At 36.1% G+C, this 27,449-nt stretch overlaps 1 protein-coding gene across 1 annotated transcript; it reads left to right on the top strand.

The window, feature by feature from the left end:
• Positions 1-6,225: 6,225 nt before the first annotated feature.
• LOC121406032 lies at positions 6,226-11,714 on the top strand. Its single transcript, XM_041597037.1, has 2 exons — positions 6,226-6,821; positions 9,360-11,714. Exon 2 carries the CDS (start codon positions 9,474-9,476, stop codon positions 11,472-11,474), a length of 2,001 nt encoding a protein of 666 aa, XP_041452971.1. The 5' UTR covers positions 6,226-6,821; positions 9,360-9,473; the 3' UTR covers positions 11,475-11,714.
• The last annotated feature ends 15,735 nt before the right edge of the window (positions 11,715-27,449 follow it).

Here is a 27,449-nt window from a genome sequence, read left to right on the forward strand (position 1 = left end):
CTGTGTTTTCTTTCTTTCGGTTAAATGAAGCAGGGTAAAATAGGGAGAGTAAAAATTAACAAATCGCCCCCTTACAGATCCCGCCCGCTAGCTCACCCACTGATAGTCATCCGATGCTATACATCTTGATATTTCTTCGCCTGAGTGAGAGCTCGCCCTCGCGGAGATGTGGCGATGCGAGATCGTTGCGCGCCGGACTGAAGCATCGCGCCGCACAGGAAACATGGATATCGATTATAACCGCTAATAAAAGCGGAGTGTCCCTTCCTCCTCTCGCGCGCGCGTACACATTAAATAATCAAAGCTGTTAAACCGGCAGATCTGATGAAAATCCCCCCCCCCCTTCTACCTCACCATCTCTTTACCTCTCTCCCCTTCTCCCTCTATCTTACACACATGTGTCTACACCATTCTCCCCCCTCCTATTAGTTTCCACCCATTCTTTTCTTGCACTACTAATAAATCTATTTCCAAACTTTAAGCCACTCCTCTTTCCCGCGCAGCTTTTGTCGTATCTTGCGATTTTGGCGGAGTTTGGGCTTACACTAAGCCACGGGGTGTTCCTTTATGATCCATTCTTGAAGACGCTCTGTAATAAACCACGCCACGGGAGGCAATCTTATCTCTACATTGTGATCAAAACACAACACTACAATGCTGTGTTTCTGTCAATCACAACATTCCACTGTTTTCAGGTTTTCCACATCATTTTGGATAAAAATAGGCTGAGATAACGTTATGTACAGTATGTGTATTTATAAAAACCCATTTGTTGAGATTTCTTTTGTATTTTGAGATATAATAATTGTCAGATTTACAGGTTGTCACCTCAAATAGCGCTTCAGACGAGCTGAAGAAGCGTCCCGGATAGGACGTGAAACTCCGTTTTAAGCCAGTAAGTCCAGATGATCAGATTTATTTCTATTCATAATTTCACTTTGTATGTAATATTTTGGCGCTGGTACGCGCCACCACGTGTTGTCAGTTTACAGGCAGTTTTAGCTACTGCACGCCACTCGGCACCGGCACGCGCGTTTCCGTTTTACACCCTGGCGAAGGCATTTTCCGGAAAAGTAGCCAAAAAGCGACTAGTGAAGAGTCTACGTCTACGTGTGTTTACATTATCAGCTGGGCGCGCGATCCAAAGTCCGCACCGAAGTTATCCGCAGAACATACCGTACTTGCAAATGCAGCTAAGCTTATACTTTCCAGGTTCAATACGAATGTTTGCCTTGATCATTTGCCTTGTCGATTTGCTGATGTCTGTCTTTATCTGTCTATATATCTATCTCTCAAATTCTATCTCTATCTATGTAACTGCAGTATCTATCTAATAATCTTCTCTGTCTCTCTCATTCTTTATCTAACATCTATCTATCTCAAATTCTCTACCTCTCTCCATAGGCGGCGGAAGCGGGGGGGACGTGTCCTCCCCTAAATTTGAGGAGGGGGGGACGGTCCCCCCTAAATTTGTAGTTGATGACCTTTTTTTTTTTTTTTTTTGCTTTTCAATTTATTTTCCTACGCGTCCCCCCTATAATTTTTAGGTTGAAAACCTTTTTTTTTTTCTTTTTTGCTTGTCAAATTTTTTTCTTGGGTTGTCCCCTCCTAAAACTTTTGGCTTCCGCCGCCAATGCCTCTCTCTCTCTATCCATCCATCTGTCTGTCTTTCTCTATTTCTCTCTCTCTACCTACCTATGTAACTACAGTATCTATCTGTTAATTTGTCGCTCTTCTCTCTCATTCTTGATCTATCTGACATCTATCTATCTCTCAAATTCTCCAGCTCTCTCTCTCTCTCTACTGGGCCATCTATCTGTCTTTCTTCTATCTATTTATCTATCTATCTATGAAACTACAGTATCGGTTAATTTGTCTATCTTATCTGTTTCTCTCATTCTTTATCTATCCAACATCTATTTATCTCTCAAATTCTCTATCTCTCTCCCTCCCTCTATCTATCCATCTGTCTGTCTTTTTCTCTATTTCTCTTTTTCCGTCCATATATCTATAACATATCTCCATCTCTCAAGTTCTCTCCCCCATCCATCTATCTATCTATCTTCTATCTATTTTTGTAACTACAGTATCTATCTATCTGTTAATTTGTTAATAATCTTCCCTGTCTCATTCTTTATCTATTTAACATCTATCTATCTCTCAAATTCTCTCTATCTTTCCCTATCTATCTATCCATCTGTCTGTCTTTCTCTATTTCTCTCCCTCTATTTATCTATCTATTTTTTTAACTAGAGTATCTATCTATCTGTTAATTTGTTAATAATCTTCTCTGTCTCTCTCATTCTTTATCTATTTAATATCTATCTCTCTATCTATCTATCCATCCATCTGTCTGTCTTTCTCTCATTCTCTCTATCTATCTATTTATCTATTTTTTAACTAGAGTATCTATCTGTTAATTTGTTAATAATCTTCTCTGTCTCTCTCATTCTTTATCTATTTAATATCTATCTCTCTATCTATCTATCCATCCATCTGTCTGTCTTTCTCTCTATCTATCTATTTATATATATTTTTTTAACTAGAGTATCTATCTGTTAATTTGTTAATATTCTTTGTCTCTCTCCTTCTTTATCTATCTAACATCTATCTATCTCTCAAATTCTCTATCTATCCATCTGTCTGTCTTTCTATATTTCTCTCTATCTATATATCTATCTATCTATCTATCTATGTATCTATCTATCTGTTAATTTGTCTATCCTGTCTCTCTCATTCTTTATCTTTCTATCTATCTAACATCTATCTATCTGTCTCTCAAATTCTCTATCTCTCTCCTCTAGCATCAGTCTGTCTTTTTTCTCTCTTTCTCTTTGTTCGTCCATATTTCTATCTATAACATCTCTCTCTTTCTCTCTCATTCCCCTCTGAGCTCCCTCTATATATCGACCTCTCTGTCTCTCCCCCTCTCTCTATTTATCTATCTATCCATCCATCTCTCCCTCTTTCTCTCTTTCTATCTATCTATCCACCTCTCTCTCTGTCCTGTGTCTCTCTCTCTATTTCTATCTATCTATCTATCTGTCTATCTATCTGTCTATCTTGTCTCTATCTCTTTATCAGTCTTCTATCTATCTTCCGGCAGCTTCGAAGTGTATCAATCCATCAAACTTCAATTTGTCTTTCCATTATAAGTATCTGTTTATTTTGATTTTGTCTGTCATTCTATTCATTTTAATTTATTTTTAGAAAAAAAAACTATCATAAACAACGCGACTGCAAAATCATGTTCGGATTTCACTCATAGAGATGTATATTGATTTCACTCCTGACTGCCGCTCTCTCTGTACATGAAGTGCCGAGGAACTCTGCATGAGCTCTGATCAGTAACTGTGCAAATTGCATGCGTTGGTGGACTCGCCTGTGTCGCATGCTGCATGCAACCAGCGACCTGTGTAGACTCTTCACTAGTCGCTTTTTGGCTACTTTTCCGGAAAATGCCTTCGCCAGGGTGTAAAACGGAAACGCGCCCCCGGCACTAGGCGCCACTGCCGCTTTTCAGTGGCGCCAACTGGCGCAAGGTGGCGACAACCCAGTGGACTCCTATCATGTGAATGAAACAAAGCACGCACCGACAATTACAAAGCGATTATACATGTACATAAAAAAGTATATACATAAATGTGAATACATGTTTACATAATAGCTAAAAACAGATAAAGCCTCCATTTGCATATTAATTGACAATACTTGAAATTCGAGCAGAAAGTCGAGAAATGCGAGCACTAGAATAAAAGCTGCTAGAAATTTCTATGTCAGTATAAAATATGTAGTTTCTCATTCCAAAAATAAATGCATTTAGTATCAACATATTGGTTCCAAAAAATAACTGTACTGCCTCCAAAGTGTGTTTGTGTTCTTTCCCATTTTAATTATCACTAGAGAATAAGAGAAAAGTTATGAGATAAAATTATTTGCGTAGATCTAAACAGATTGTATACAATAAAAATTCAAATATTTCAAGCCATATCCAATCTTTTTTAATTACAATATTATACAATTCAGGTGAGATCTTAGTAAATTTGCACTACATTTGCGGTTTCATGATAAAATGGCAAATACAGATTTTTTTAAAAATCATTGTTGTGTCTAAGTTTTAGATCAAAGCAGGCTATGATCTTGCCAAGGCCAAACAATTCATAAAAAGCAGAACTTGAGGTTTACTATTGATGTACTTCTGAGAGACGTGGGTTCAATTCCAAGCTTTGTCGTGTTTCCGCTAGCAATAAAATTACCAACATTGCGCTGTACTTATCCCGGGCGAGGTAAATGGGTAGCCAGAAGGAAAAAGAAAATCCTCGAATGCTCAAGGGCACAATCAAGGTAGCCATGCTAAAGCCAAGGTAATAATAACATTATCATGTTAAGAAGGGCCCGCTGGAAGAAAAGTTTTCTGAACTGAAGTGTTTACCCAGGGTAAGTGTCAGGCCTACTATTATCATTATTATTATTAATATCAGTTTTAGTAGTAATAGTAGTAGTAGTAATAGTTATTATTATTATTACTATTATTATCAGTAATATTTATCATCATCACCATCATCATGAATTGTATTGATATATGTAATTATATATGTAGATATATATGTATATGATAGCACGAACTGTTCGTTGACTGTTCGCACGACGTCACATGTAAAACAACCCGGACCCGTAACACAAATGTTTGCGATTATTCGCTTAAACGACAGGTCCATCCCAATAAAAAGTTGTTTTTAGTAAAAAGATGAGAAACCAACAAGTAAAAATTATCAAAATTTGATGTGAAATGAAAAAGTTATGATATTTTAAAGTTTCGCTTTATTTTACCAAAGATTTGTATGCACCTTTTGATTGGTATGCTAATGAAGAAACTGATGACGTCATTCATTCACTATTTCTTTTGTATTTTATTATATGAACAATGTAATATTCCAATTTTCCCCTCATTGTCAAGTGAAAAAACAATCAATCCCCCTGAACATGTGGAATTAGTATTGTTTAAAAGTATATAGTTATAAAACAGTCCTTATTGTCAAATCTGCTAAAAATGAAATATTGCATTATTAAAACAATAAATAACAAAATACATAATGAGGGACATAATTATCTGTCTCATGTGCGTGTCACTGAGTTGGGCATATCACTGTTTGATAAAAAAGTATTAAAAGAAGCGAAATTTAAAATGTTGCAATTTTCTTAGTTGGCATCCAATTTTGATCAATGTTACGCTACTTTGATTTTTCTCTATTTATTCAAATCAACATTTTGGGGGTGGACTTGAACTTCAATGAAATTGCCTACCAAGACCACCACCGTCGTTGCATGCGCATTTACACTACTCAATGCATTGTCTAGGGAACCAATCAGAATTGTTCTTTCAAATCATGGATTATTCACTTACCTTTGTGTAACGGGGTCCCGGTCGTCAGTGCATCGTCGAAAACGTGCGTTGCTCATTTTGTTGGTTGAGAGATTGTACAAACATACTGAAAGCCATAAACAAATAAAATCAACAATTGATACATTAGCACCCGAATCCAGACAAAGTGATCAAATTATTTTCAAACAACCGGTGTTGGGGGAGTTTCCTTTCAATGGGTTGATAATAATCGTTACGTGTAAAAAAATAGAGAAAATGTTGTTTCCTTTTTATTAGATCGAGCACAAGCATGAAATGAAACGCAACGCTAAAAGTAAGTTTTCGTATTCAACATACTCGCCCTCTAAGTAATCGAAAAACTGATGATTCGAACATCTGGGTTCGAATCCTAGCCATGGCGTGTTTTCCTTCAGCAAGAAATTTATCGACACTGCTGCACTCGACCCAGGTGAGGTAAATGGGTACCGACAGGAAGTAATTCCTTAAAAATCTGTGCGCACCAGAATCGGTTGGCCAGCTTAGCTGGTGTAATAGGAGCGCCTTGAGCACCAAGCTATACAAATCCTATATTATTATTATTATTAATATTTGGAACACTTGAAATACTTTTATGGAACACTTTATCTTCCAGCCAGAAATAGGCGTACGTCATGTAGAGGCGTGCATCAGCATCAAACTAACAAAACACACGTGTGTGCTTAAGGAAGAGTAACACCTTACATTAAGCAAATGCACATTGTTTACCTTTCTCAAGGAATTTGAAGTTTGATCAAAGGGAAAGCTAAACGCAGGAGGTGAAAGTCACAAAGGGTGTTTGATTTAGGGACGGTGATAGCTGTCTCGGTGAAAACACACAGTAACAGAAACCAAGGACGATCATGGCACACAGTGACAAATCACCAAACAAAGATTGGTCATTTGCAGTTGCAACATTGATGGGACGGTGAAGGGCCTGTCTTCGACTAAAGGACACAATCTTTCTTTCTTCTAACCGGGCATCACTTTGAAAATTTAAGGGAAAGATGGATATTATTTTGGCAGTTAAAGAACTACGACCTTGCGTAAACATCTGACATATAAGAAAAGCGCTTCGAATAGAAAAGTTATGAATCCTTTCACCAATGACGATCATCTTCACGTGCCTATTGGCAATGGCAACGTCTCGTACCTCTGTACTTGGTCGCAAAAAGAATTCCCAGGAATAAGTGGACTCACGGGAATAATTGTGAATAATTAACAAATCATCAAACATAAATAACGGCGATAAAGAGGAAATAGCATTGGTTCATCCCTTGCAGGAAAAAAATGAAATGGAATGAATGGAGAGAAGAACTGGTTTACAAGAGCTGTTTAGTCAAGCTGAGAAAAGGGGTGCCTGGACGAACGTGTATAGTGGAGACCAACTTTGTGCAAAAGTTCCTAGAGGAATTGGAAAAAGGTAAGAACATTTCCCTTGCAATACACTGTAAAAACGCCTTTTAAAATTTCATGTACTTTCTTTTAACCGTCACTCTAACATCTATTCTTTACCGTTTTAAAAACTTAAAAAGGTAAAAGCAACTTTTTAAGAGTTCAAACAACTTCTTTTTAGAGTGACAGGCTTACACAACTTGCTAAAAACAAAATAGAATTTTAAAGAAATATTCGACAAATTCATCAAAGAAAAATGGGAAACAAAGGAGAACAAATGTTAAAAAGAATGAGCTTTTTGGAAAAAACCTGTAAAAAGATTTAAATTTTTTTATTAAGCATTAAAGTTCATCACGATTGTTATCTCACCCTTATACTGTTTTATCGGTTTATGTTTTTTTTAATCAATTAGTTTTATTGAGTTTAATTGAATATCATGTTTTCCCTTTTTCATTGGTCTATAGAGTGATGATGTATATAAAAAAACATACACAAAAAAGAGACCACAAAACTGCACATTTAGGCTGTACAAAAAGGGTTAGATGCTTTAGACAATTCCGTGAAAATCATGTTCTTTTTTTGTTCCCCCAAATTGCATATATAATTATGCGAAACTAAATTGTCATGATAGATTAACCTACCAAAAGGTTAAATCTACCTGTCTTCATATCTTTTGTATATTAACAAAAAAATCACCACTGTCGATCTACCCCCTTTCTCAAATGAAATGGATCCAACCCGTTTTGAACAAAAAAGTGATTTTTCTTTGCCATTTCAATTCACATTTTGATTGGAATTTCAACTTTTTGGGGGTATCACCAGAGCGAATAAAATCTTCACATTGAGACCAAAAATAATAAATTTTATGAAGAAAATGATCTTACCCCTTCTGCAAATGAGCTCTTTAGAAGAGTTTGTTTGCAAAGGGTGTTAGATCCACTTAAGACTATTCCAAGAAAATAATTTTGTTATTCTCCCATTATTGCAATATTTTTTCAGGATTGCCTACCATGTGAACATAAAATTGGGTATAAGAGAAATCTGCCTGGCTTCCTTTTTTTACATTCTCTTCCAAAAATTACCTTTGGATCTAACCCCTTTTGCAACCAAGCTTAAATGGATCGAACCCCTTTGAAAAAGGTGATTTCATTTTCTGTGCCAATTTTGTCCACTTTTTAATGGGAATTTCAACTTTTCCTTGGTATCATGTTATAAAGCTACTAAAAGTCTATACATTGACACACACAAAAAAATAGAATGAAATTTGATGAAAAATTGATCACACCCCTTTTGCAAGTGAGCTCTCGATTTCAAAGTCGTCATTTGTTATGTTAAAGATTTTATGGAGTTAATGTAACAATTTGAAACAAGCAATCAAACATAGAAAATATCCAATAAGAACAAAATCGAGACATACAAAAATTGTAATACGAAGAGGAATGAATCACATGGCTTATTGGCATGGAGGAGACATTTTTAACAAAGGTTATAAATATAGAAGTAATCATTTTATTCATGGCTAACGATACACGGAACAAAATAACACTGTTCATAATAACGTAATGTACACACTTTTCTTTAATTCAATCGTCATTCACCCCGAATATCAAGTCGGTTGTAGCAATACCGAGGAAATGAGAGAAACGCATTACTGGAGTTTAGACTGTTAGACAACTTGTTTAAAACTTTGAGTAATCAGTGTTATAGTGACGGGCTTCAACATTTTGCTTAAGATCTTAAAGGTCAAGTCCACCTCAGAAAAATGTTGACTTGAATCAATAGAGAAAAATCAGACAAGCACAATGCTGAAAATTTCATCAAAATCGGATGTAAAATAAGAAAGTTATGACATTTCAAAGTTTCGCTTATTTTCAACAAAATAGTTATATGAACGAGCCAGTTACATCCAAATGAGAGAGTCGATGATGTCACTCACTCACTATTTCTTTTGTTTTTTATTGTTTGAATTATACAATATTTCAATTTTTACGAATTTGACGATTAGGACCTCCTTGCCTGAAGCACAAAATGTTAAAGTAATGGAATTCCACGTGTTCAGGGAGGAATGAAACTTCATTTCACATGACAATGACGAGAAAATAAAAATATTTCATATTTCATATCATAAAAAACAAAAGAAATAGTGAGTGAGTGATGTCATCAACTCTCTCATTTGGATGTAACTGGCTCGTTCATATAACTATTTTGTTGAAAATAAGCGAAACTTTAAAATGCCATAACTTTCTTATTTTACATCCGATTTTGATGAAATTTTCAGTGTTATGCTTGTTGAATTTTTCTCTTTTTATTAAAATCAATTCTTTGTTGGGGTGGACTTGTCCTTTAAGCAGTGTGATCTGGATATTTTCCTCATGGTATTCGATAGTTATTAACGTCCCCATTTGACCACGATTTTAAATATGCCAAAACATTAGCAAACAATCAATACGAGTGAAATATTACCCACATCCCATTGCGATTACCATTCTTGGTTAACACTTGCACTAAATCATCTTTAGAATTATTCAAAACGTGTTTATTTCCTTTATTCATTATATTTTCATAGGTGGCAACTAATCACGCAGAATACAAAGTTTCACAAGGACTAACGTCGTTCCGGATTATAATACACCCAATTGCGTTTCGCTTGAGATCTTGTGTGAATTAAAACATTAAAACAATGAGAAAAAGCAACGAGGACGCGCGTTCGAGTCAAATTTTCTTTACTGCAAGGGTCAAGAACAAGAGAGAAGATACCAAGCTGAAATACGAGATGAAGCTCCTGGAACGCGAATTCGGACACACCATATTCTCTATCCACAAGGACATTCGAGATCTCAAAGCTGAACTCAAAGTAACCAAACGAAGCAGCGGCCACAGTGCGGAAGGTTGGTTCGCAGGAGATGATGACGAAAGTGTTGGGAATATTTCTAGTCGTAGGACGCGATCGACGAAGAGCGCAGAGGGTATCAGACGTCGCACGAACGTCCTTGAACGTCATCGAAAGCAGGACAGGGTGACGTCTGCTCCCCCAGTCAGAAATCATCGGGACCATTCGATGGGTAGTAAGGTGACGAAGACTCCTGATGAAGAAAAGGTTCGGCAAGACAACCATGTAAATTCAAAATCCACGGGTGGGGAAGTGCGTCTGTCTAGAGTTAAATCCTTAATCACACAGAAACATAGCATGAGACCTTCTGCAACAAAAATAGTACCTGCTGAAGATGATTGTGCAGCAGATGCATCCTTACGCATAGATGCGCACTGTGACAAAGACGAGCCTCTTTCAAATGAAAACAGATCTGCAGACACCGAAAATGATTTTTCTAACGAAACTATAAGTTCTAGAGTAGAGTCTGCGTCTACTTCCCAACCCATGAAAAAGAACAGCTTCCTAAATCCCATCGCAAAGACAAACTGGGAAACAGAATTCGCAAGTAGTTCTGTGAATGATCATCCAGCACATCTGCAGCCGTCCCAGGCTGAATCTGATGATGAACGTCCCCTGTCACCAATGATAAAGATATTGGTCAAAGATCGCTGGTTGAAACCATCCCTGAAAAAGAGATCAAATGGCACGAAAGATGAAGACATTATTGACAGACCAAAGAAGACAGTGCGAATTGCCCCCAATTCATCAAATTTTCAAAGTGATTTTCAAAAGAACCATACTAATAATGCTACAGCTAACCAGGCGATAAACCATCCCAATACGCAGAATATTAAGCAACAGAATAGTAAGAAATCCCCGACATTTCTGACATCTCTGACAGAGTCAATTAAGGCTGTAGATCATCAGCCTTATGCGAAGCCCATGAGTTTGGGAAGTGGAGCTTTGCCGAGCTCAAACATGTCGAAAGGTGAGTCAATGAAGAAGTCTGTGAATGTTATTCCTGATGTCCGCAAGAAGGTATTGTCCCTGGATGAAATCAAAATGAAAAGAAAACGGGACAATTTGCTGGCGAGCTCAGTGTCTGCCCTTTTGACTGGAAAGGTACTTGGGCAAAGAAACAAAGAGGAGATCAGCGAAAATGGGAAAGAGGAGGACGCCGACGATAGACCAGGATCTGGAACGGAGAGAGGAAGATCTCCATCTCCAAAGCTCCGGAGACGATTCAGCTTTGGTACGATCGCACAACTTGCAATGAATCAACATAAAGCTTTCCCGGTCGAAAAGAAAGCTACACTTGGAAGCCGACTAAAGCTGAAAACTCCGGCGGAGGAATCCGAGAGGAATATCCAGATACACAAAAGTGTTTTAGTAAACGATTCTGATTCGGACGACGATAATCATAAGAACGATTACACACCAGCAAAACCGGCTATCGACCTTAAGAATGTGAAATCCAAAATATCGAACCAGTGGAATCAGGACGCGGTGTTGGAGAAACCACCAACTTTAGCAGACGACACTTTTCAGCTTCAGCGATCGCTGGCAGCAGCACATATATCGCGAGGACGCGATCTACGTGATATGCAAGACGATAACGAAGTCGATCCTGTGAAAGTGATCGATGATGATCGTAAATCGGCGCTTGTGTTGAAATTAAAAGCGTTCAATAAATTATTGGTTGGTGGTGACAAGCAAGAAAAGAGGAGAAAAAGTGTAATGGATGCTATACACGCAGGTACTGATGGAAAACAAATCTTAAAACTTATGAGATTAGCTAACAAAGAATAATGCCTCGTCAATAAATCACTCACGAGATTTGATTAGCAGATATATCGATTTATAAATTTGAAGTGAAATGCAGATTGATAATGACTCTTTCTCAGGTGTGTTGGGATGAACTATTGCATGTGTTGTCGTGAGTAAATAGATATTTATTAGAGCATAACTTTGGCCAGGATACAAAGGGAGGATGCATAAAAATTTCCTAATGTTAGATGAAAATAATAGCAAGCAATATTTTGCCGATATCTAGGGCCACTATCCAAAATAAAAGAATTTAGCAAACCTATGTTTTTTAAAAAGTGCAAGTCGGGTAGCGGAAAGTGGGGTGGTAGCTTTAAAAAGTAAATACCATGCCCATGCTCGTAATCAAGAACAAGTAAAAGGGGCTGGTGGGTGTTTCATAAAGCTGTTCGTAAAGTTACGAATGACTTTACGCACGAACCTGTTCTTAGGTCATAAATGAATTACATAGGCATATCGCATTGCACAAGAAAGGATCACCAGTCTTGCGTAAAGTCATTCGTACCTTACGAACAGCTTTATGAAACACCTACCAGTATTCCACGGCCGGGGGAGATGAAAACTTGTTTAGGATTCCCTGAGATGAAAGCCGGATAATAACCTGTTTGGGGTCCATTTTGGAAGTTCATTTACGAGCACAATATCCACCATATAGTGAGCCCCCGCCCATCCTCTCCCTGTGTGGTGTATCTTGTATCTTCTTCAATTGCATGTACTGTTAGTGCTCGTAATCAAGAACAAGTAAAAGGGTTGTATTCCATTGCCGGGGAGATGGAAACTTGTTTAGGATTCTCTGACATGTCTGAGATGAAAGGATGATAACCTGTTTTGAGTCCTTTTTGGAAGTTCATTTACGAGCATAATGAGCCCCCGCCCATCCTCTCCCCATATGGTGTATCTTGTATCTGCTTCGATTGCATGTACTGTTAGCTGGTGATTCGTTACATTGTCTTTTCCTGTTCTGTTACAGCCTCAACTTTGATTTCACTCGTACACGACGACAGAAAGTCAAGTTGTACTATCTTTGTGGCTATAATGAGACTCGTTTCTCATCGCGATTCCGACAATGCTCCTACTACGTTGTAAAACAAAACAAAAGAGCAAATTCGCGAGCTGATTAGACGCTATCGTTGTCGATAGCACATTTGCTCTAGAATTTCTTGATTTTTTTTCATTCAATGATCAATTTTAAGTAAAAGAGAACTGGTTTGCTCCCGACCGTTTGAATCATTACGGTTATTCAACATAGACCTTCTAAAGTAACTCAGTCGACAATTCGGCGGCAAGCGCTATCAGAGATACTGAGCAAGACTCACCAAGGCTTTTATAAAGAAGGGGAGATCTCCCCCATGAATATATTAGGCATGTTAGGAGGAAAAAACATCCATTTACCCCTCCAATAATTTTTAGAACTTGAAATTAAAGTATAATACACACAAAAAAATTATATATCATAGTTTCTTCGCAGAAGATTTTTTCTACAGCTTTACCCCCCCCCCCTCAAAAAAAAAAACATGGATGGCCGCTTCTGAGAGAAGTGAAAATTTTAGGTTTTTGATTAGTTCATATTAATATCTGCTTTGTATTTTATTGCCAAAAATCTACGTATTGCATTATTTTCTCTCCCCAGAAAAAAAATGTTCTGTAACTTTGTTTAGCATGCATGATTACTGAAATAAAAACGAAATTATTACAAAATTGTTCTTTGATTTTTTTTCACTTGTCTCGCAACAAAGATAATGATGCACTTTTATCTGTAGTTTTCCTTTTATTATTCCTTCTAGCCCATTCTCTGTTATCAGATGTTTGTCTAATTGCAAAATGAATACAACTTAAACGATGCCACAGATTATACAAAATTTTAATGTCATTCTTGTTGTTATGTCAACTATGAATATTACGAAAATACAAATTTCATTGTTCGAAATAGATATTTGAAATATAAATGCTCCAAAAATTAGTTTTGCCCAATTGAGCAGGAAACGAGTAAGAGTAGTAACATAAGTATTACTAGGCATGATAAAACACAAGTAATATTATTAGTACTAGAAGTAGTAGTCATTGTAGTAGTAGTAGTAGAAGTAGTAGTAGTAGTAGTAGTAGTAGTAGTAGTAGAAGTAGTAGTAGTAGTAGTAGTAGTAGTAGTAGTAGTAGTAGTAGAAGTAGTAGAAGTAGTAGTAGTAGTAGAAGTAGTAGTAGTAGTAGTAGTAGTAGTAGTAGTAGTAGTAGAAGTAGTAGTAGTAGTAGTAGTAGTAGTAGTAGTAATAGTAATAGTAGTAGTAGTGGTAGTAGTAGAAGTAGTAGTAGTAGTAGTAGTAGTAGCAGTAGTAGTAGTAGTAGAAGTAGTAGTAGTAGTAGTAGTAGTAGTAGTAGTAGTAGTAGAAGTAGTAGTAGTAGTAGTAGTAGTAGTAGTAGTAGTAGTAGTAGAAGTAGTAGTAGTAGAAGTAGTAGTAGTAGTAGTAGTAGTAATGGTAGTAGTAGTAGTAGTAGTAGTAGTAGTAGTAGTAGTAGTAGTAGTAGTAGTAGAAGTAGTAGTAGTAGAAGTAGTAGTAGTAGAAGTAATAGTAGCAGTAGTAGTAGTAGTAGTAGTAGTAGTAGTAGTAGTAGTAGTAGAAGTAGTAGTAGTAGAAGTAGTAGAAGTAGTAGTAGTAGTAGTAGTAGTAGTAGTAGTAGTAGTAGTAGTAGTAGTAGTAGTAGAAGTAGTAGTAGTAGAAGTAGTAGTAGTAGTAGTAGTAGTAGTAGTAGAAGTAGTAGTAGTAGTAGTAGTAGTAGTAGTAGAAGTAGTAGTAGTAGAAGTAGTAGTAGTAGTAGTAGTAGTAGTAGTAGAAGTAGTAGTAGTAGAAGTAGTAGTAGTAGTAGTAGTAGTAGTAGTAGTAGTAGTAGTAGTAGTAGTAGTAGTAGAAGTAGTAGTAGTAGTAGTAGTAGTAGTAGTAGTAGTAGTAGTAGTAGTAGTAGTAGTAGTAGAAGTAGTAGTAGTAGAAGTAGTAGTAGTAGTAGTAGTAGGAGGAAGGATGTGAAGAAGAAAGCGCAAAAAGAAGAAGGATAAAGTTGTGATACATATTACAGATGGCGCTCTTCAGCTAGCTCTTTCGGAGCCATTGATGGATTCAAGCCTCTCATTACATCTTCATAAACCTAGGCCTATCCACAATAATAAAATAAAATGAAATGAAATAAACATGTAATAAAAATATATGAAAAAACTATATATCTTGGTAACCCAGGTTGCACGTAATTTGGATTTGGATTCCCTAGCCCCCCATCCAAAAATAAATAATGAATAAATAAATAGATGAATATACAAATAAGAATAATAAAGAAATAAAAGTAAAAGGAGATATAATTAATGGAATTAGTTCAAATTATTCAAATTAATAGTAAGAAATAATTTAAAAACACTAAATTGTATCTTATTAATCTAAGGTCTTTACACAAATTTGATTTGAACACCCCCCCCCCAAAAAAAAAAAATTATAATAATTAAATAAAAGTGTACATAATCGTAAATAAAAAAAAATACTTAAGACAAATGAAGAGAATGGCGAGGAAAATTTAAAGTGGACGATTTTAAAATAATGAAGTAGGCTCCGTATTAAAAAAATAATTTTGAGAAATCTTGATGTGGCCTCGGATTGTAGTAGTAGTTATAGTAGTATAGACAAGGTTAAAATGAGGTTTTATGCACGTTGCAGTAGAGGGCGCTCTGTAAATAGTTCTTCCAGTGTCATTGACCGCAAAATTTGATTAAAAGGGGAATCCAACCCAAATGAAAAGTCATTTTTAGAGGAAATAGAAAAATCACGCGAGTTGATATGTGACAGTTTGAACAATATCGGACAAACAATTAGAAAGTTATGGATTTTGTAGAGTAAAAATTGGTTCTCACAATTCTCATTTGTGATGTCATAGTGATGTAAGGCAAGGACTACTAAAACAATGGCAAATTTTGAAGTTTTACTTCTTATCAAATATTTTTCATATAGACATAAAACATCATGCTACCTGTGGTATATTTTTATTACTGCCCTAGGGGAAAAGGTACAAAATCATGATAATTAAGTACTTAGCCGATGTCCTTGCCCCTTGTCACATTTTACTTCCCAGTTGCCAATTTGTAAATTTGCATATATTAGTCTTAGGGATCTCAATTTTAAAGCAGCCATAATTTTTTTTTCATTGCTTATCCGATGTTTTTTCTTTTATTTCCATTATTATTTATTGCTTAAAGGTCAAGTCCACCTAAGAAAATATTGATTTTTATCAATGGAGAATTTTTTTTAAAAAAGTGAGTAAGTGATGTCATCAGTCCCCTCATTTTCATACCAACAATGATGTGAATATAAGTTAAAAATGACAAGTCCATCCCAATAAAAATCTGATTTGAATAAAAAAAGAAAAATTCAAGAAGCGTAACACTGAAAATGTCATCGAAATCGGATGTGAAATAAGAAAGTTATGGCATTTTAAACGTTCGCTTCATTGTCGGTATGCAAATGAGGAACTGATGACATCAGTCACTCACTATTTCTTTTGTATTTTATTACATGAAATATGAAATATTTTTATTTTCTCGTCATTGTCATGTGAAATGAAGTTCCATTCCTCCCGGCCTGAACACGTGGAATTCCATTATTTGAACATCTTGTGCTCCAGGCAAGGAGGTCCTAATCGTCAAATTCGTAAAAATTGAAATATTGTTGAATTCAAAAAATAAAAAACAAAAGAAATGGTGAGTGACATCATCGACTCTCTCATTTTGATGTAACTGGCTCGTTCATATAACTATTTTGTTTAAAATAAGCGAAACTTTGAAATGTCAAAACTTTCTTATTTTACATCCGATTTTGATGAAATTTTCAGCATTGTGCTTGTCTGATATTTCTCTATTGATTCAAATCAACATTGTTTTTGAGGTTGACTTGACCTTTATAGCGAAACTTCCGAATATCATAACTTTCTTATTTTTCATCTGATTTTGATGAAATTTTCAGTGTTATGCTTGTTTGATTTTTCTTTTTTATTCAAATCATTTTTTTAGGGGGGTGGACCTGTCCTTGAGGAATGGTGACAAATATAACTCATTGTATATTCATTGGTTATGCTGTTGCAGGAAATATTTTTATCATCAATATTATTATGATATTCTTTTTAACTATAATCTTTCACATAGCAATGGTCAGAGATTTGTTAATTTATTTTATACCTCTTTCATTTCGAAAAAAGTATAAGCCCGTTATGATATGTAGATATTCGTTAACAACATGACGTATATTTTTTAAGGCTGCCTCCAAAATAAACTTTGAATAAGGTCAGCCAATTGATCTTGGCATGAATTTTAACAGCGCCCCCTGTTTGCCAAAATTCAAATAGCCGTTACCATCTCGGAGTGCGCTCTGCAAACTTGTTGCCGGAAGCAAGGTGCGCAAGTGGTACTTGACGGCGTACTACTCATTAGACATTAGTGTCGGGGGTTCGAAACACGGCAGGGGCAAATTATTTTACCTGTGTTGGGCATTTCGGGTATTGAAAGTCGGTCCCGAATGCAAAATAACATTAGCAGTTCTCGCTCCGCGATGCTCGACGGATTCATAAACACAGAAGGCCTAAATTAAAAAAAAAACGCCAGACGACAAAGAACAGCTGGATTGTCTTTGTCGAAAATTGATATACCAGAGCAGCGGTTGGAGAGCTATTAAACGAAAACATGCAGAATATGTCGTTTGTCCACAGTCCAGGACGAAACTGAGGTCTGATCCACCAATATTCGACAAAGACTATTGGTTGATTTTTGCCATGGTGGGCGTTTGACAATACATTTCTTTGTTCTTTCAATTCGTCGTGCATCGTGGATAGATACCTATTACTGTCTGCTTGATGCAAAAAAGATTTAAAAAAAAGTAAATAAATAAACACGCACAGCGGCGCCAATGGTCTTTCTTGAAGGGCACATGGAAAATTAATGGGTTTTTTTTATACAGATTTGTGACAACTGTATCAACGAATTAATACCAATATTTCCTTCAAAGAGTGCTTGATATATGGAAATATTTAACTGATACTAAACTTTTGGAATGTTGGATGACTACTCGGTATCAAACATTTACCAATCCACTTCTTTAACAAAGGTTTAAACAGAGTTTTAGTTGGTAAAGGAAATAGTGAATTCAATTGTCGTTCTAACATACAACCTCCTACATTATCATGATTATAGGCATCCCATCAGCATGCTGCTTTGTCTCAAATATTTTTTTGGTTATTTGGGTGTTTTTTCCATTCATTTCTTTATTTCTGCTTACAATATGGCATTCTTGTTAAAATCATATTACCATTTCTATATTCACTCCACTTATCATGCTTATAGTGGTTAGTGGTGTCCGGACTTTGAAACAAAGGGTCGTGGGTTCGAATCCCTGTCATGGCGTAATTTCCTTCGGCGAGAAATTTATCCGCATTGTGCTGCACTCGACTCAGGTGAAGTGAATGGGTACCCGGTAGGATATGATCCCTAACGCTTTAGCGCCTATTAATATGGCGGTTCGGCTACAGCCGGGTTAATAATATGATACCAATCATCAAAACGTAGTTGAGTATATTATGCACTTAGTAACTGCGCTATATAAATGGTGATATTTTATATTTTAATAGTGTCACATGGCTTTGTACTTTGTTATGCCATAGTAGGATCCAGGTCGTGTACTGCAATTCCTTTTGCCTATGCAATAAATGAAGAAACCCCTGAAAGAAAGAAACAAAAAACACATGATGATAGCAACACCTCGCGGGCGTTTCCAGCTCTTGAGGTTTTCAAGGGAAGGGGTAGACCAAAGTTGATGATCATAAAAGTAGAAGTCAATTGACTTCCCTCATTTTGTCTTTTGTCATTTTTGTTGCGCTAACGAGCTCCGCCTCTGGCTAACCAGTCCTTTGAATAAGAAATTGCACCAAAAGAAGTTCTTACAGCGGGGAGTTACCATTTACCCCTATTTACCCAATAAACCCCAAAATGAGCTTGCACAAGACATTGCCGAGATATCCATTAGTGGTGTTGGAAAAAAACAAGGTCTGTACCCATCATGCAGCACTTGTTAATTTCGTTTACACACATTATTCACTCACCCACTCCTCACTTTTTAACACATCGTTGCTTTGTTTGAATTAGTTTCTACGTTGACACATACAAAAATGGTATATTTCAATAAAGATTCAAAAAATTATATACTGCATATACTGTAGAGCGCTTAGAGACTTCTGACAAAGTAAGTGTTAAGCGCTATATAAGCAAGTATAATTATTATTCAAAAAATTATTAACCATGCTGGCACTTAAACAAAATACAACATTTTGATGTTAATATTTAATTGAATCGTCTATCCTTAAATTGAATAATTTCACTTAGTCCAAACTTTACTTATATTTTCATTTCGTTTACACTGTGCGAATAAGAAATTTATTCGAAATCACTAATTCTATTTGAAATCATCGCCAGATTGATACATCTCATTAATTTAGTTATTTTTTACTTCATTAGCTACTCTATACTTTACCTATTTTTAATATCATATACTATATGCACACGAAGCACTGCATGAGAATAATGAATATATTGGCTAGTCACATTAATAACACCGACTCCAGAACGATCAAAGCTATAACGTTTTTTCGATATGACTTTTCGCCGGTCGGTTTGGAGTCGGGTGCGTTGGTGGAACTGTACCAATCCTAGAGGTACATTAACTGGCTTCGAATATGTTAACTTGGGCCTCGTTAGGACAAATTAAGGAGCGATCGCGACGCCATATCAGTGTGGATAATGGGATATTTGGCGTTGGTCCGGGGGGCGTCGATTTAGTTAGACGCATCAAAGAATTGATGATTGCCCATATTAATGGCTTAGTACTTTGATCTCCGTCAGTGGAAGAAGAAACAGGTTAAACAAGTTCCTCTTTTATACAGATTATTTCATTTCTATGTTGACAAGCGGCGAAATACGAATTAGTGTGTTTTATTGGATTGAAACTTTGTTACAAACCGGCTAACCGGCCCGACAGACCACGATGCATTAGTCTGTAGGCACATGCACAACTTGGAGCGTCGTGGCCCAGTGGATTAGTCTTCGGACTTTGAAACAGAGGGTCGTGGGTTCGAATCCCAGCCATGGCGTAATTTCCTTCAGCAAGAAATTTGTCCACATTGTGCTGCACTCGACCCAGGTGAGGTGAATGGGTACCCGGTAGGAAGAAATTCCTCGAATGCTCGAGCGCCCGATCAAGGTAGCCGTGCTAAAGCCGGGGTAATAATAGCAGGGCCCGCTGGGAAAACAGTTTTCGGAACTGAAGTGGCTACCCTGGGTAAATATGCCGCTATTATTATTATTATTACCTTTGGTTTTCGCAATTCTCATAGTGCATAATGCAGAGTCTGAAGTAACCAGACTAGATTCACTATAAGAACTCAAACTCTGCAACATCCTTTAAGGGCAACTTAAAATTGCATTTGTTCACCAGCAGGTACTAGGTTTGCAGACAGTCATTTTTCCTCATTTTTAATTTACCCTTTCTTGTACTTCTCTTAGTTCTCTTTACTTTCATGTTTTGCTCTCTTCTAAGCGCCTTGAGCATTTAATAAAAATGGAAAAGACGCTATATAAATCATATGTATTTTTATTTTTGCATTGAACTGACATTGGTTTTGGAGTCTAATCTTTACTCCAGACAGGTATGATTCATACCATGGTCACATTTGCTCTACGGCGGCCGTACGGCGAGTCGAAAACAGCCGTTTCAACATTTTTTGTACCAGCTACATACATGTATAGGTGGTTTGAATTGAAATTAATAAAACGGCTGTTGTCGACTCGCCGTACGGCCGCCGTAGATCAAATGTGACCAAGGTATTAATAAGTGTCAAATTCTAGTCTTCGCTTGCTTCCGAATGTATCAGCCCAGTTCTTATCTGTGAAGGATGGTGCTTTTCTGTCCTGGCAAATCTTTTTTTCAAATTTTCGCTTTGTTTCTGTCTTTTGTTTCTCTTTTTTTTCTTTATTCCATTCTTTGCTTTTTACTTTTTGTATTGCTGTATATAGGTTACCAATATCAAAAGTCACCGAGCCTATAAAATCTTACTTTTATCTTCTTATTCTTCGGACAATTAATGCGAGAAGATTTTTTGTTTAATAATGATTGTTTTAAGAACACAAGAAATGCTCCAGGCACCTGCGATTTCTGACATCACTCTGAGATTACTCATTAGCAAATCAATTTGCATTCAATTAATTTCGTAAAGTAAAGGAGTATAGAAAGAAAAACACTTTTCAAACTTGTTGAGCATTTGGAAGATGAGGAGAGGGTGGTTAGTTTACTTTACATGATATTGTTTATTTTATCATGCTGTTTGCCATTGCTTTATTTTTCAAGGGAACCCGCGTCTTTATGAAACGAGTCGTAGAGGCAATAGAACATTTCTCCCCATCTACCGTCCCCCTTCCCATCCAAATTTGTTTTTCATTTCCATACTTTTAACTACCACTCCGATTCAACAATAGATGGGCCGTTGCTTCCAGCTAACATATATTCTTTCACCCATGAATACGTATATGCAAGGGAAAGTGATCCATTTAAGCATGCGCACTGCCATCCTCGTTCCCCTTCGGAAAACAAATTGGGGGAAATTCGAGCAGGTCCGGGTCGATAAGATTACACTTTTTGGCTGAACCTGTTGCACAAAATTCATGAAAGGACTGAAAACGAAATAGGGAAAAAGAAGAATGAATATTTTGATCAGTAAATTTGAGTAGACGAAAATATTCAATAAACTTAAAAGAAAATGAATGAAAATTATAAATATTTCAATTCCTTTATAGATTATACACTGTAAAAACTGTGGTGTTAAAACTGACACCAGTTGGTTTTTAATAGAGGACCACACCCTGAGGTGTTAAAATTACACCCTAGAGATAGAACACCAAAGAGTGTAAATGTAACAACCAAAGGTGTTGTAATAACACCTATGGGTGTAAAACTAACACCACCAATTTAACATCGGTTATAAAACAACCGGTGTGGTCTTTGTACACCGGTTAACGCCCCAGTTTTTGCTGTGTTTGTCGTTGTCATTGACGCAGTACTCAAAGCATAATAAGTTGAGAATTATTAATATTTTTTTCATTTCCATTTTCTTTATTTCCTTTTCCAACGATTACAATATAATGTTTTGTATTGTACATATTGATATAATAAACAATAAAACATAAAAATAATTTCGACGTACAATATATGATAGTTAAGATTATCATACAAACATGTTGTAAATGGAGAAGCCTGCTGACAAGGTGGAGCTTGTAGTGTGCAGCCTTTTATTAAACAATATTCTTACAAATCGTATAGGAAAAAAGTCCTACTATTATTATGCAACCCTATTTTTTTATTAATACTTTATGCGCACAGAGACTCCGATATTGATCATTATCGATAAGTCTGTCGACTAAATCTAACAAATTACGTTTTAAGTTCATTTTACATGTTGTAAGTCCTTTCAATATTAAACATTAATATATTAGTTCATTTCAAATTGTATGTCGCAGCCATTGGCTGAATTGTACACAATAAGCTGATAAGCATTTTAGAAAGATACGATTGTACTCTAAAATCAAATCAGTAAAAATGACTTGTTGATAGGGTCAGCTAGGTGCGACTGTTATTCTAGTCATATTTGACTATTTTCTAGTCGTATTTTACTAGCACATAGTTATTTCTGACAAGAATATATGTCAGAAATGTGACAAGACCTATCAGTTTTACCCAGCTGACTACTGGTCTAGTCAATTTGACTGATTCGTTTTAGAGTGTATGCCAGCAAAAACTGTGGTGTTAACCGGTGTACATAGAGGACCACACCAGTTATTTTACACCGGTGTTAAATTGGTGGTGTTAGTTTTGCACCTATAGGTGTTATTACAACACCTATGGTTGTTACAGTTACACTCTTTGGTGTTATGTTCAATCTCTAGGGTGTTATTTTAACACCTCAGGGTGTGGTCCTCTATCAACACCAATTGGTGTCAGTTTTAATAGGCATGATTAAAATTCTTAATAAAATTTCAAATGAATAATCAGAGTTTACTCGACCTTCTCTATCTTCGGACAGAGGCGAATATTAAGCTATCAGATGAGCAAAAATAAATGACATTTGCATTTATACTAATCCATTTATATTTTGTTATGCTTTTCAACATATTAATTATTTTTTACCACTACACATTTGTCCATTTTTCTTACAGTACAAGTTCTAAGAAGAAAAAAGAAAGGATCGGTTATTTTGCAATTGGGCTGTCAGGTTTGGTCTAGTTATAAGAACTTATTATATTGACCGATTTCAACGCAATCACTAAAGTGTCCATCTGGTTTGACCATTTTAACACGTTAATTTATTTACCAATTTACATATTTGATGTGACTTTTAGCAAAAAAAAACTACAGGAATTGTTAAAAAGAAGATGGGGTTACTTTCAATTGTACTCTTTCGTTTGGGCCTCGGTCTAAAATAAAACATAATAAATGAATAAATAAATAAATAAAATAGACCTATTTCTACGAAATCAATTTAATAGTGTCCATTAATAATCATTACCATACCACTATGACAGTATGGCAAAACGATGATTTAATGTCCAAAGTGACGTCCAGATCTTTATAAAGGTATGAAATTATGGAAGAGGATAGCGTTGTTCTGCATAAATGTAACCATAGGCATCTTTTGTTATACCTACAATTACCCATTATTGATCGATTGATATATGTATTGGAATTATGATAAATGACTTTAAAATTTTAATGCAATGTAGGTCATTCTCCAAGCCTTTACTGACCATTCGTGGACCATAAAGCTAACTGAGAGCCAAATTCATATATCCTTCTTACGCAATGTCTATCTTAACATTATATTCATTTATAATTAACCGTTTAATTTGTGTCGGATAAGATTACTTCTAGCTTCATTTTGGTTCCCCCCAAATGATATTTATTTCATTGTATTATGGTTTAATTTCATTCCATCATATTCTAATGTATATTGCATTATGTATATATTCATAATGTTTCTTTAATATTTTTTGAAGAATGAATTTGTTCGATTTGAAAGAGAAAGACAATTTTTGTTGCGTATTTTTTCATTTTATTTTCGCAATTATATTAATATTAACTTCTTCTTTGGATAGATTTGTCCTGTAATGATACAGAAGGAAATGAAGGGGAATTATTTTTATTGTTTCCTCATTTTGTTTTTTTATGCCATTTACCTCCAGCAATAGCAAATAAGACGCGTGCCAAAACGGACAGTAGATTTAAATAAAGACCCTTCTACACATACTCAGTCCAAGGACTGTGAACGCTCAGGTGGTTTTTTTTTTTTGGGGGGGGTATAAATTTTTACATTACATGGTGTTTGTAAACGCTCATTAGACATTAATAATACATTACTGCTATGTTATGTAAATAGTATCCCCACCCTCACCCTCCCCCTTCCACAGACAGCATGGAACTCCAATAAATGAAAACCATTCTTTATATCTTTAAAAATATATAGAGACTATGCAGACAGTAAAATAAAATATTTATCATTGGGAGGAGTAAGCAAAGCAAACAACGAAACAATGATCGAGGCATTTGTTTGACAAGATATGCTATTAAACATTAAAATGCGCACAATCGATTTCCAATTGCAGTCATCGACATTATCTGGTACAATTATGCTTAATCGTTATGTGTAACCGGGTCTTGGGCTCTAAAAGGGGTACGAGCAGTAGGCCAAATGAGTTAAGAGACATATTTTGAAAAGGAAAAGAGAACAATAGACCCATAAAGTTGAACTTGGAAAGAGGGGACAGGATAACAATGAGAACTAAAGAAACGAAAACTCCGCCATCACTGTCCCCGTTTGACTTGCAAAAACATCCCGAGGCATAGATTAGTAAAGCAGAGAATTTCTATAGCACCTATTTTTACTTTGCTCGTCTTGCTCATTTTTTTTCCTGGGGTATATACCTCTCATTCTGGTTTTGTTATTTCTCTCTCCATTTAGATCTGGTCTTTGAAAGGTTGTCGCGTGCGCACTGTCGCATCAAGCGTGGCTGGCTCGCTTTGTGGCTTCGGACTGGAACTTAAAACTCCCTCGTATTTAATCTTCTCGGTGGTCTCAAATACCCCTTTCAATCACATACCTAAGAACCTGTCTCTGAAAGATGCCCTTTTGGTGACATACCTGGCATAGCACCAGGTATACACAAGCTTCAATTTACTATGAACAATTGATTGGATCACTGTATGGCGGATTAAAAAAATACGATTTTCAAACCTAATTATAGGACCTAATAAACTGATATACTACTCACTAATTGTGTTGCCATTAACAGATTGAATGCTGAAGAGTCTACACCATATTTCGTATAGCCTAACTTGCATGCTGCATTTTTCCTCAATAGAACTAAAATGCGAAACAGCAAATAACGTTCTTATGAACTGAACTGAAGTGGGTAGACAGTTTACCTTATATTTCAGACCTATATCATGTGCATACAGAAACGAATATTATTATCAAGTTTTATTACTACGTTTTGAGCTATCACTGTTAATGCCACATAAGCCGACTAATGGCTTGCAAACAAGGTTGATGATGCCCTTGCTAATTACATTCGGCATCGTAATCACATTGGTCATAGGTCAGACCGAATTTATACATCTTAATGAATTTCTATCGCGTTAGCCCAATTTCAGAGGTTAGCCTCCCCCCCCCCCCACCTCCGGGCTAAAGGTCCAATGAATAGATGTACTCAGACATGAAAACAAACATCATTGGGCGTCTCTACCAGTAAGGCTCGATTCACATCCAGCCATGCAGTAACAAACCCTCTAAAAGCGCAACGATGGGAGGTAATATTTGGAGTAAACTAAAAGGGAGACAGACAGAGAGAAAGAGAGAGGGGGGGGGGGGGAGAAGGGCAGTAATGTGGAGAGAGAGAGAACGGGAGTTAAAGTTCTAGGGAGAGAAAGCAATTGATAGAGTGGGAGTGAGGGTAGCAATAGAGAGAGAGAAGAAAAAAGAAAACAAGGAAAATGAGTGTGTGGGTATGTGTGTGGGTGTGAGCGGGCGAAGGAGCAAGGGGTAATAGGGGTAATGAGAGGGGTGATGAAAGAAAAGAAGAAGAAAAGAGCAAAAGTAAAATAGAAGATCGCTGACAGGAGCATGGGAGATATTATACAGAAGCAGAAAATGGGAGAGTATATGAGGAGGAAGAGTGTGTGCAAAGAGATGGCTGGTAAATAGAAAGTTTAAAACAAAGAAGTAAAAAAAAACATTCACATTAAAATGCAAAACGTTCATGTCTAATAAAAGTGAGAAATTAATTAACTGGGTGTGCCGCCCCAATATTTGTCTCTTAAGACAATGCTTTTGATTTGTTTTTGTCTCAGGAAACAAAATGTTCAAAGTATTTTAAAACAGAAAAAATACCGTAAAATTAGCATGAAAATCACAAGCAAAGCCGCTTACCTTTCTTTACCACACATGTATTTGAAAGGGATCCTGAACTCATTTTACGTCTAAGACATATTATTTTGCAAGACGGATTTGCACGATTAAGAAGCTTAAAAAGTTAATTTACCAGATTAGTCCTGCTAAAAGCTCACCAAAGAGTAAAACATCCAAGCTCGAGTCGGTCATTCATCGGTCGATTCATCAACACTGTAAAAACTGTGGTGTTAAAACTGACACCAGTTGGTGTTAATAGAGGACCACACCATGAGGTGTTAAAACTACACCCTAGAGATTGAACATAACACCAAAGAGTGTAAATGTAACAACCAAAGGTGTTGTAATAACACCTATGGGTGTAAAACTAACACCACTAATTTAACACCAGTGTAAAACAATTGGTGTGGTCCCCTATGTACACCGATTAACACCACAGGTTTTGCTGTGAAGGTGCAAAGTTTATTGCAATATACTGCATTAAAAAACAGAACGTGCAGCTCATTGCAGCTCATTTCAGATTGGTACATGTAAATTTGTTTAATTTGATTTTGTTGTTGTTGTGTCGTGGTCATATCTCTCTATTGAGCACGAAATAAATGAGATAATACTCACTTAAAGCAGATGCGAGCTAGTGGCCTAATAATAGCACAACCTAAATTCCTCAACTACTCAAAATTTGGGCAGGTTCCCCACCCACAATGCAACATTCTTCGCAGTGTAGCCTTATACTCTGTACATTCATATCGCTACAATTATGTTATAATACCAAGCAGCACAACAAACTTTTTTCTTCTAAAAATGCATTCTTAATTTATTTTTTTCTGTTCAAAATAAATCATAGTCTAGTTTATGTTCTGCATCATCTCAAAATGCATTTTCTTTTAATAATAGCTGTTGAATACGCACAATCAATGGAAGATCACACCTATTATTGGTCAGTTTGCTCCCCCTTTGTCGTAATGTTGCCTATGTACTCAAAGCTGCTTGAAATAAATCATACAAACCTTAAGATTACCCCCCCCCCCAAAAAAAAAAAAACACGAACACGAACACCCCCCCGCAATAATGCGGACTTGGAGTAGGCATGATGTTGCTCACGAAACATTTTACAATCATCATTTCATAGTATCGGATGTCTCTAGATTTACTGTCGAGAAAACAACAACAACGTATAAAAAGTGATATTGGGGAAAAAAGTTGTATTGTTGTATTTGTGTCCTGTGATTGATGAGGTAATTTGGATTTTCAGAATAGTTAATCTAAGATAAGAGTTGAACAACAGAACGTTTACTATACAGCCGCAACAACAAAAATAAACTTTCCTTATTTAGTGTATGTATAGCCCTTTTGGCATTTAACTTTATATACCCTCTCCTAGCTTTCAAATTATAGGAGTTTCTATTTTCTGAAAATGTAATCTTTTGGCAATCAAATTGT

This window comes from Lytechinus variegatus, chromosome 19 (assembly GCF_018143015.1).
Source record: "Lytechinus variegatus isolate NC3 chromosome 19, Lvar_3.0, whole genome shotgun sequence".
Classification (NCBI taxonomy): domain Eukaryota; kingdom Metazoa; phylum Echinodermata; class Echinoidea; order Temnopleuroida; family Toxopneustidae; genus Lytechinus; species Lytechinus variegatus.